Source organism: Pipistrellus hanaki (genome assembly GCF_964339955.1).
Source record: "Pipistrellus hanaki genome assembly, chromosome: 12".
In the NCBI taxonomy this organism is placed as follows: Eukaryota; Metazoa; Chordata; class Mammalia; order Chiroptera; family Vespertilionidae; genus Pipistrellus; species Pipistrellus hanaki.
The window spans coordinates 27,667,398-27,679,088 of NC_140514.1; the positions used below are offsets into that span (position 1 = coordinate 27,667,398).

The following is an 11,691-nucleotide window of genomic DNA, read 5'->3' on the forward strand; positions in this document are numbered from 1 at the left end:
TAATATGCATTTTTTAGGTAAAAAGAAAAAAAAAATTCAAGAAAGCATATAAATGTTAAGTTAAATATTATTCAAAGACTCTTACCTGACAAATTTTCTCCCAGATCTCATCACAGCCAGCTTTTTCCTGAAAACTTAGAGCCAGATCATAGTTTTCAGCTTCTGACCAAACGATTAACGTATCCTGTTTAAAAACAAAAACTTCTAGATCATCACACTTAAAAAGAAACAAAGTATAAAAAAGACAATAAAAAAGACAGGAAACAGCACAGCAATGACAAATACCCTCCCATAAGTGGAATTATGTACACTCAACTGAAATCATATAACTCTATTTTGTTACCCATTGAAACTTTAGTGATATACTGGCAATGAAATAGTAGCTTTGACACTAAAACTGACATTGAGCAATATTGTAAAACAAAAAGACCGAAACAGATTAGCAGGCTCTGGCTCATGTTACCAAGATAATGTTTAATGGAAAGTCTAGCCATTCTTGGCTAAACTGTAAGTAGATATTCTAATCATCTACTTTCTATTGTTTCCAGAAAGTCAGCTGTTCCACTCACTAACCACCTACAAGTTTATTTTTCTCTTAAGCCAGTTGTCTTTATTAAAAACTAAGGTCTGGGTTTAAACTAAAACACACATACATGTTTAAACACTAAAATCACTGCAACACTCAAATAAAACAAAAATTCTTTTAGGATACATAATGAAAGTTTAATATGGCTCAAACTGTGATTTTCAAAATATAAATATTAGAATTTATACCCTAATTAGCAAAAATATAATCTACAAAAACACCTTATTTAATAATTGTTCATCTGACCTCCTACTAAAAAATATAAAATTGTGAGTTCCATATTAAAAAAGACAAAGTCTTCAAAATAAAAACTTTTCAATATTTTGGTAGTTCTAACCAATAAATAAAAAAATATGCTTTAATTAACCCAGGCCTCAGGTTACTACTATTTTGCTGTGTGATCAGGTAAAAAGAACAGGTGAAAATCAATTTTCTAGCTTCTGCCTAGGAAGGGAAGAAGGGAAATTCTTGGAAGGGAAATTTGCCACCAGATTATAAATTTTTTTAAAAAAAACTCTCAGTGGCTCCTCCATCTACAGGAGAGGTTTTGGAATTTTTTTTTTTTTTTTTTTTTAAACAAACCCTGTTTTTTTTTTTTTTTTTTTTTTTTAAAAAAAAACTCTTTTTACAAACAAAATGTACTAAAAATCTCCATGTTAAAAAAAAGATACAAACTGCGCTATTTAGGTTAAAGTACTAAGACAACTGCTCAGGGTCTATGTAGTTTACTCAGTCCCTGAGTTGTCTCAGATCCCTCTTCAAAACAGCTTCATGAACAGCGGTCTCCAAAAATTTTTTACCTGTGCTCAAATTACTTAGGTTATATACAGGAACAAAATATTAATATAGCAATACTTCTAAAACAGAAATAGAAAGGTTTACATAAAGATAACATAAATAATACTTTTAAATGTTTGAATTATAATTTCTCTATACCATTAACATCTTAAGATTCAGTATACATTTAAGACCCAGTATACTAACAAATGACAACAGACACAAATCTGTATTTAACATAACCTTTTTAATAATTTTGAATTTTTGGGAGGGGTAACTTCTTGTAAGATCTATGTTATCATTGTTTCTTTTTGACTGAACAATACACTAGGAGTATAAATGTCAGTTTAATTATTACCTTGTTCACTTGCATTTACATTTTTGTTACCAACCATTTTTAAGACACTTGTTTCTTTTGTTAGGGGTACAGGTTAGTTTAAATTGAAAAATACCTGTAAACAGTTATTTACACAGGTAGGCTACAATAATTCATAACAGATGAAGAACGCTTTTCATGGAAATATTACTCTTCTCTCAGAAAACCGTATCTGTTTTTGACTCTTGACCATGTAACTTTATATTAAATATTTAGCAAAATAATTTCTGAAAACGAGTTTCTTCTCAAATTCTAGTGCTTCAAACTATGCATTCCATTTTGGAAAGAATGAAATCCGAAACCCTCATTCCAGGCACCAAAGCCTTTTCAATTTTGGTTCTAATCTACCTTCTAAGAGAAAGTCCAGGTAAGCAGCAAAGTCTGAATTAAGGTTACCTGAAACTGAATCATATCATTTTTTTGTTTTGTCTTGTTCTTTCCTTCCAATTCCTAATGGAAACTTTTCCCCATAAGCCAATCAAAATCCCTGAAACTAAATGGGATTTATATTCAGAATCCTTTTCAATGCAAAAAGGATTGACTTTGGGAAATGCCTTCTTTGGGGGCAGATCTGGAGCGAAGCCCAAGAATCCTTATTTTTAACTAGGATCCGAGGTAATTCTTTGTTTAAGTCAAATTTGAGAACCTGACCCAAGTGTGTCTCTAGTTGATAAACCGAGGATAGGGAAATGCCATCAGTGTAGTCACCTTTCAGCTCTATGTATCTACTCCAAAAGGGTGACAAACCCCATTCTTCCTCCTGTTCCCCCTCTACGTTGTTGTTGCATGAAAAAATTATTGGGAAGAAGCACTCTTTAGATTTATTTATTCCATAGGTTAGTGTAAAAGCTCTTATGTGAGCAGAGAGTTGGCACAGAATATATAAAACAGAATGAGAAGTGTCAGCCTATCTAAAAAGCATAGATAGAGCCAAGTTCAATTTTTCATAGTAAGGTCTGCTTTTCACCATTGTGTTTTGTGATACGTTTTTTGCTCATTTGTGTGGCACACAGCATTGGCCTTACTGTAAGATTTACTGTAAAATTATTATGAATATAGTTCTCTCACTGAACTTATGTGTCAGGTACTGTGCTGAAGCACTTTTCATACATTAATTCACAGCTATTCTACAATGCAGGTAATATCTCTATTTAAAAGATGAGATTCAGGGAAAATTTGCTCAAAATAACACAACTAGAAATTAAACCCACATTTCTATTTATATACCACATGATAAATGTGATCAAATTCTAAAAAACCCCATAAAATTCTTAACAACTTTGCTTCCCAAGCTTCTCCCCGGTGGCACTGTTTAGCTAGGCATCTCCCTAAACACATAGATAAGAAAAACCTATCTCCATCTGATTCCCAGATTCCTCCTTGGTCCCACCAAAAACCGCCACCCAGAACACAACTCTACCTATCATCTCACCCAATCCTTTAAAGCTAATCATTCACATCCTCCAGTCATGCAACTGATCTATATATAACTCAAAGTACAGAGTGAAGAATACTCATTACAAATTCATGCTGTCATTTAAAGCATCATTCAAAATTATAAAAATCTCATTCTCCCTTATATACTCATTAGTGCATTCCCTACAATAACTCTCAGGCTAAACCCCAATGCCCCTAATTTTATCGTTTTGTTTTTCCAGTTAAGAGCTAGGTACAATAAATATATGATCATTTTCATCCATACCTTCATCTCAGAGGGCATTCTACTAACCAAAACCTAGAATATTTGCAATCTTTCTCTTGCAGGATATGGAACAGCCATTTGTTGAATGGATGAAGACTGTCCTTCCCTTACCAAAATTCTGTTCTTCCTTGGTTTGAAGACATTTTCCTGATTCTCTACTTTTTCCAATTGCTTCATCTTCCTCTTTACCGAATCTTCCTTCTTCCTGATCACCAAACACCTAATCCAGCAGTCTGCCCTGTCAATTCTATCTCCAATACATGTTTCAAATCCATCCATCCCTTTCCATCTTCACTGCCATCACTTCTAACCTGACCCAACATTATCTCTTGCTTAGACTATGCAGTGATCTCTCAACTAGTATCCCATCCCAGGTACTGGCCCTCTTCAATTCCCCAGATTGATGTTACTATTTTGGATCATGTCATTCCTTGAATGAAAACGGTCAGAAGTGTTTAAATGGACTTTTAAAAAACCAAAGATAGTGACTAACCCATAGCATCACTCACCCAAGTATAACTGGCTGAATAAATTAATGTGGACAGTTCGACAAGGCTCAGTCAGTTCTATTCTATGCTCTGAGCAAAGGCTGTCTTGCAGCTAAAATTATCATTTAATGATTTTCAAATTAGAATCTCCACCACAACAAACTCCTACTGTATTTCTAGTCCCGGATGTTCTTTATAAGACTTTTCAATTTATTCTACAATCATTTTAAAGCCTAAATTAAAATTAAAAAAGCAAGGCACAGAAGTTTATGGCATGCTACTTATATGCCATATACATATATGCCTATACATTTTTTTTAACATATGTATAGAACCTCTATGAAACTATACAAGAAAACGGTAACACTGGTAACTTCTAGCAAGGGAAACTGTATGGATGGAGTCCAGGATGGGCGACATTACCAAATACTGTCTGAATTTTTAATAATGTGAATGTATTATCCATTTAAAACAAGCCTCTAGCCAAATGATTAATGTAAACCTGCTTTCTTCTCAACTTCCCAGTTTCTGGGGGGAGCCATCATTTTCCTGGTTCCAAAATTCAAAAACACTACCAGTAACTTTTGATTCCTTCTTTTTCATATATAACCATTCACCAAATCTTCCAGCACTTCCTTGAAAATATACTGGAGTTCTCATCCTTTCCCATTCCATTTACTACACTGAAAGACTTTCCCTTTTTTGTATCTGAATTATTGCAAAAGGTCTTGCTACCTAAAGCTCGTTTCCTTCCACACCCTCAATTCACTATTCATGACTTTGCCGTACACCTTCTGAGACACAGTATCACTTTCTTCTTGTTGGGTCCCTACTCAAGAACCTATAATGGCTCCCTTTTGTTTAGTGAACCAAGCTCTCAAATAAGACATCTAGGCTGCAAATAGGCTTAATACCTTTTGTTTTTGGTGTACTATTTCCTTCTCTATCACAGTTCCTATAGCAGATACTGTACACAACCAGAGTGAAGTTTTTCTTAATGATTCTAGCCAAAATCAATCTCTCCCTTCTAATTTTCTATTGCCCAAGTCTGTTGAATACATTTGCTTTTCATATTTTGTGTTGGTATATACCTACTGTATAGTCATTAAACTTAGCCTTTCTGTGCCTTAGTTGCTGTATCTGTGAAATTCTTTAATCATCGTTCAATAGAGTTAAAACACTTTATCAGCTTATTATCATTCTGTAATTGTTTCACCTGTTAGGTCTTGACTCTCAATAAAACCAAGGATGAGAACTTATACCTTTCCTAAACCCAAATGAACACAAATTGTGTTACATAAGAGGTACATATCCCAATGACACTTTTAAGACCAGTGGGGCTGAGTCTACATGACTTAAAAAAATTGTTGGCATATGTATCAGGCACTTTATTATCCATTTAAAATAAGCTGTATGGTAATGCTCTTCCCTTTCCAGTGTGTATTGGCTCTTTTCAGGTAAGTATGTCTTCTCTTTCCCATTTACTACATCAGTATTGTCCACAGTATGCAAGAAAAGTATTGTGAATCATGATAGCCTACCGATATTTGAGTATGTAACATCTAACTTATTTTGAACACACAATTCATAGCTCACTTTAGAACTATGATGTTAAAAAAATATTCCTCTCTGAATTTATTCAATGTATTTTAATATAGTAAAATATCCTATAAACTATGAATATATCATTCATTCAGTAGTTTTTTTAAGCTAAAATCCACTAATGATCAATATACTTCATATAAATTTTGGAAATAATAATTTTTAGACTAATTTACTGAATAACTTAAATGATGTTCTACAAAAGGTAGAACTTAGAAAAATAGCAATGTGTTTGGAAATCCCAATTTGTGTAACTTGGTAAAAAGTGCAAAAGGAACAAGACTTTGGTGAAAATATGAAAAATCGTTCAAAGCTTAGCATAACCTCTAAATGGCTCTTCGATTTATATTAAAAAAGTACACTCAATTTAAACAAAAATAAAGTGACCTCATTTACACCGGTTTATCATTCTTACATTCATGATTTTCCAAATTATTGTTATTGCCAAAGAGTTTTCTTAAACTTTAATGTTTTTAGTAAAAGTACCTCAATTAGAAAAAAATGTATAGTCTAGTAGTGTATTATCTGAATGTGATTAACAGAAAACATTTTCCTAATAGCACAAAATCTTTTTTTTAATTAAAAATTTTTTCCCTCCAACACTTTAATTTTCTCGTAGTGTAACATTACAAACAGAACCATGTCCCAAAGTTTCTAAATACCACTGTATATTTTTGGACTAATGCTGGGGGACTATTTTATATACCAACCTCTGCCATAATGTGTTTTCCAATAGTAACAATAGCCAAAAGATCTTGAAAACAATTTGAGAAGAATCCATATTATAACTAGTTTGTAGGGTGTCACATGTAAAACCACAGTTCCTGAGAATTTTATATTCACAGATAGGAAAAAAAAAAAAAAAAAAAAAAAAAAAAATCACAAAATTTTAGTATTTCTTTCCCCTCAAACAAGCAAGCAAACAAAAGACCTCATAAGTGGCTATCTGGCAAAATTCCGGGCAAAGAGAGAGTAACCATCTGTCTGACTTAGAAATTAAATTAAATTTAGTGTGTTATACCTTAAAATGTTTAAGGTATAGGAAACATCTTCAAGTGTTCAAAACAGGACAAATGTTTGATTCTCCATCAGGAAGGATACATAATATTTCTAATTAGAGGGAAAAAACTCCTAAATCATTTAGTTTAAATGAATGTTGAAAACTAAAAAAATATTTCAAAGAACTAATTAAGAATATATTACATACACAAAACAATTGTTTAACAGTAAGACTTTTACTAATAATGCATTGTGCAACAGACATAGTTTCATTCCTCCAACAGGAAGTATTTGTTTCTGGGTACTGAAATTTTCATTGGCCCTGAAGAAAGTAGGCATCGATGATGTAAATATCTTAACATAATTTATCTTTTCCTTCAAAAATCTCTGCCATATTCACTTTACATACCACACAAAAATAAAACTGGAAATAATCCAAATGTCTAACAATAGGTGTATACCATACATCAGAAACTGTACAGTGGTTTGTTTTTTAAACACACAACTAGATCTACATTAACATGAACAAATCTCCAAAATAACGTTGAGTGAAAAATGAAAGTTGCAGAATACATGTAAGAATACGAGATCAATTGTATCAGTTTAAAAACACACAAAAGACTACATATTATTCATGGATACATACATATGCAGAAAAGGTATAAAAGCATGTACAGAAAAAATACACATCAACTTCAGAATAGTGGTTACCTACAGGGAAGATAGAGAATGGATAGAATGAGATGGGTACAAAGGGGGCTTTAACTCTACCCACAAAGTTGAAAATTACAAAAAGATTTGAAACAAATATGGTATGTTAACATTGTTCGATCTGGTGGTGTTACACAGAAACTCGTTATATTATTCTCTATACTTTTCAATTTTGAAATCTTTCATAATAAAAATAAAAACATTCACAGAATAAAGAAAAAGTTGAATCACTGCTGCCATTCCAGATTAAATAATTTGGTATGCTAAAACACAACACAGGTTTTCTTTTCCCAAATAAGACAATAAATATTAACAGAAAACAATATATAATTCACAATGTACACTTTTGCAAAAGTATCACTTATTCTTATATTAAAAAATACAATTAAAGAACAGGATTTCAATGCTTCTACTTCAAAACTCTATCTTTGCTTGAGCCAAAGGATCTAATTTCACATCACAAACAGGCTTTCCTTGCTTTCAAGAGTACCCCCTTGAATGTTCTCGTATGCCACTTCCTTTAACTGTGGTTGGGAATAAAAGGCTTAGTGTACAGGGTATAGCAGAGACCTGGCTAACTGTAAGTTAAATAAGACGAATGAATACATTGTATTCAAATATAAACGAACAGTGGCTCAATTCAAAGATAATAAATTATTTCCAGTACATCAACTTTCACTTTTCAGTTTGAGACTTTTAACCTGTAAGGGAAATATATATGGTCTGTTACTTTGTTTACCAAACATTTTTTCTTGTCAGGAAAGCTTTCCCATCTTTGTCAGATTAATACTTCCTTGATCACAGATGAAGTCTTTCAAATTAAAGATAAACAACTACTTGCCTGTTGTTTCTGATATGCAGTGTTTGGATTTATCTTTGATTCCAAAAGTAGTGATCCTGAAAAGATAAAAAAAATAACATAAGTGTCAATTTATAAAACCTGAATAAAAAAAAAATCAGAGTCCACATTAGAAAAAAAATCATCTCATGTTCGCTCCACTCAGCTAGATAGCAGCAGTAATCGAATGTACTCTAATTCACATTTTCCTCTCCAGATCTGAATTTCATATTTAATTTACAACATATCATCCTATTCCAAGAAACCCTTAAATGGGGGGGGGAGAGAATCCACCTAAGACAAACATTCAGACCAAGAAGAAAAGGATGTTAATACTTTAAACAATAACGAATTTAAAACAAATAAATAAAAGACTATAAGGAGACTTAATGACTATTAAAAGTTTTATTGAAACAAAATCTTAAGGTCTAAATGACCACTTGAAGCCGAATTCTTTTTTTTAACAGTTATTTTATTGCATTTCCAGTTCAACAAGTAAAACAAAGTACAAAGGACCACAACAAGTACACAAATTACAGAACTGCTTTTCTCCTTTTCTCCTTTAAGAACAAAAGGACACACACTGCATGTAGAAATAAACATCCATGACTATTTCAAGAAAAAGTACAAGAGTACAAGATACATTTGTACAAGTACAAATCTAATGTTTCTACCGTCTGCACGCAGTTCCCAGATTACAACGAGAAAGGTGCTTTCAACGCGACTGTACATTTCACGATCGAAGAACACTCGCCACAGGACTCGTACAATAAATAAGTCAACGAATACGTGTTTACTCTCGGCTCGGGCGCCCCGACTTGCACAGCCCCCCCCCTTCCCGGCCCCCCCAAGCCGCCCGGGGGGACCCCGCGGGCGGAGGGAGGCGCCCGTGCGTGCGGGTACCTTGGCAACAGCCGGCAACAAGCCCAGGCTTCCCAAGGTGCCTGCTGGGCCCCCAGCACCTGTCTGTCCACAGCGGCAACTGGGGGCTCCGGTGGGGACGTCCGTTCAAGAACAAAGACTCAAAGTTCCACGGAACCTTGTGCATCAGACACGGACGAAGATAAAAACGAAAAGAGGAGGGAGCAACGGGCTCCCCAGGGAGCAGGGATCAATACCTTGTCTCTGCGAGCTTCCTCCCCTCTTCCAACATGTTCTCCCCTCTTCCAAAAAGAAGAGACTGGAGAGGAAGGGGTCAAAAGCCTTACCGGGCCGGGAGGCGGGGGAGCAGAGAGGGTACACGCGGACAGAGGAGTTTGTTGTGACCGTCCAGAAAGTGCAGACACAAAACCAAGGCGGCCCTGGGTGCGCGGCGGGCGGCAGTGCCAGCACCCCGCATCCGGCCCAGGCCGCGGGGCTGAGCCCGGCCTGGAAGCATCCCCCCCGCGAGCCTACCGTCCCAATAACCTTACCGTCCGACTCCGCCCGAACCAGCAGCGACATCCCCTTGAGCTCCTCCACGTACGTGGACGAGACGTGCCCGGTGCCTCGGTCGTCCCATTGCCGGTCTTCATTCAGGGTATAGACCTTCACTCGCCGCCGCGTATCCGACATCGTGGCCGCTGTTCCCACCGGTCCAGACGCGGCCGCCTCCACGTCCCCCTCGTCCTCGCCCCTCCTCACTCTTGAGAAACAGTAGCAGCGGCGGCGGCGGCGGCGGCTCCGGAGAGGCCCAAGTCCACCATGGCTCTCAAGGTTCAGCCGCGGGAAGGGGCCACAAGAGCCCACCGGGGCCTCTCGGCCGGAGCCCCGGGACCTCTCACTTTATCCACACACACACCCACCCTCCCCTCCCTTGGCCCCCCGGAGCTCGCTCGCTCTCCCGCCGCCGCCGCGGTAAACTCCTACACATCCGCCATCTTGTAACCCGATTCTCCCTGCCTTTCTCTTCCTCCTCCAACAGGCTCGCACGGGCTGTCCTAGCAGGGGCTACGGCGGCCGACGAGGCTAACGCGCCGCCGCTCAGCTTCAGCTCGCGCTTCCAGGGCCCGCAGTACGCGGCGTTCTCGCGAGGAGGCGGGGTGCTGAAGTGAAGGGGGAGGGCCTGAGTGCGCGTTCTTCCTTTCTTGGCCACGCCTACGGGGCGCAGGATCTCGGCTCGGGGTAGTGGTTCTCGCGATATCCCCATCCTCTTTGCTGGTAACGCGAGACTTCCTGAGTAGGCGGGGCGAACTGAGGCTTCGTCTCGATTCGTCCGTTTTGCACGCGGCGTGTGACGAATCGTGCGACCCTTCCTCTGAGGAAAAGCAAAGCGAACATGGGAGGTACGCGTCCTAGGACGGGGCTAACCCACCCTGAGCGAAAAGGGAGGAGGTGTGCTCGCACTCCCGTTGTGGAAGCTCGCTCTGTCAGCACTGGGAGAAAAATAACTGAAACCTCTTTCTTCTGTGAAAATGTAGGAACGTGGAGTCTTTTATAAAGCAATCTGAAAACCAGATGGGAGTCTGTTACAGTTCAGCATCTCCCCAGGAAGTGTTTGTTTGCTGCATCCCCTGACGATTATAAAAAAAAAGAGAAAGTGTTGACAATTTCCTATTTCCCGCCAACGCGTTTCGCCGTTAGCTTTGGTAGCTGGCCGTTGGAAAGCATATTTTCCACTTCATGAAAATACAGCCCCCTTATTGTGGTGTAACCTCAGAAAATAAGGTTTAGGGAACGGGTTGAGAGCCCTCTTTCTAACACACCCAAGAGCATTGTTTTGACTTTTTTTTTTTTAAGTTTCTCTTGTGGGCATTTCTTGTGCTATCTATCGGGATGTCTTGTGCACTGACTAAGCGAAGGAGGAATTCTCGGGGCATTCACGTTGGTGGTCAAACATTGGTCGCGGAAAGACGCGCACGGCGCAGTTGTTTTAATCCCCGTTCGTTCTTGGTAGAATCCTTTTCTTTCTTTATGACAGTTTCACCTCGCTCTGCCGCTAGTTCTCTACAATCCATCCGCTTGAAATGTGAAAATCAGGCGAGTTGCACGTGTTGACCCTGCAGGGCATTCTGGGAATTGTAGTCATTACTTAACGGTGTTGTCAAAACGTGCTTTTGTTTTGACTGGCTCCTCCGTGTGGACACCCTTCAGAGGCACTTTAAAACGAGAGACAGTGTTTTACACAGAGCAGGCGCCTGATTAAAAAATAATTCCTAATATCAAAATCTGGATACACAGGTTGTTTTTTAAATTTACAGAGGACCTCGGAACCCACTAATTGCTATGATTAATATGGGGAAAAAAGGCATTTTGAACTCCGAGAAAAACATTTCTGTCTTGGGTCAGAGCAAGCTTCACATAGATAACTTTGAGCCTGATGTTAGAGGATGCCTGAGTGGGAGTTTAGTTTGCAAAGGTGTTCAAGGCTGAGGGGATAATGTGTTACTGGCCTAAAATAACTTTTATAAACTTATATATGTCAAAGGAATGAGAACTATACAGAAGTCACTTTATGTGTTAAGAGGTTAATAGCCTCTGGACAAAATTGGGAAATAATATGAATCATTTTCTGAATTTATTCATTCAGTAAATATTTGTTGAGCATATGTTATAGAGTGGACATTGGTCTATATAGTGAATAAACTAGAAAAAGCTCCTTTTTTCATGGAGCTTATATTCTAGTGTAAGAAG

The 11,691-nt window shown here is 37.7% G+C and overlaps 1 protein-coding gene across 2 annotated transcripts in view; it reads right to left on the bottom strand.

Annotated features, from left to right (window-relative positions):
- PPP4R3B (protein phosphatase 4 regulatory subunit 3B) overlaps window positions 1-10,096 on the bottom strand; it is a 45,312-nt gene extending 35,216 nt beyond the window's left edge. The window contains exons 1-3 of one of the 2 annotated variants that reach the window (XM_084900804.1): window positions 9,492-10,096; window positions 8,083-8,138; window positions 86-184 (exon numbers count right to left, since the gene is read on the bottom strand). In XM_084900804.1, coding sequence (XP_084756930.1) covers window positions 86-184; window positions 8,083-8,138; window positions 9,492-9,633 — 297 coding nt within the window. In that variant the 5' untranslated portion in view covers window positions 9,634-10,096. The remainder of the gene's footprint in view (window positions 1-85; window positions 185-8,082; window positions 8,139-9,491) is intronic. The other variant, XM_084900803.1, reaches the window with a different exon arrangement.
- Between the last annotated feature and the right edge of the window lie 1,595 nt (window positions 10,097-11,691).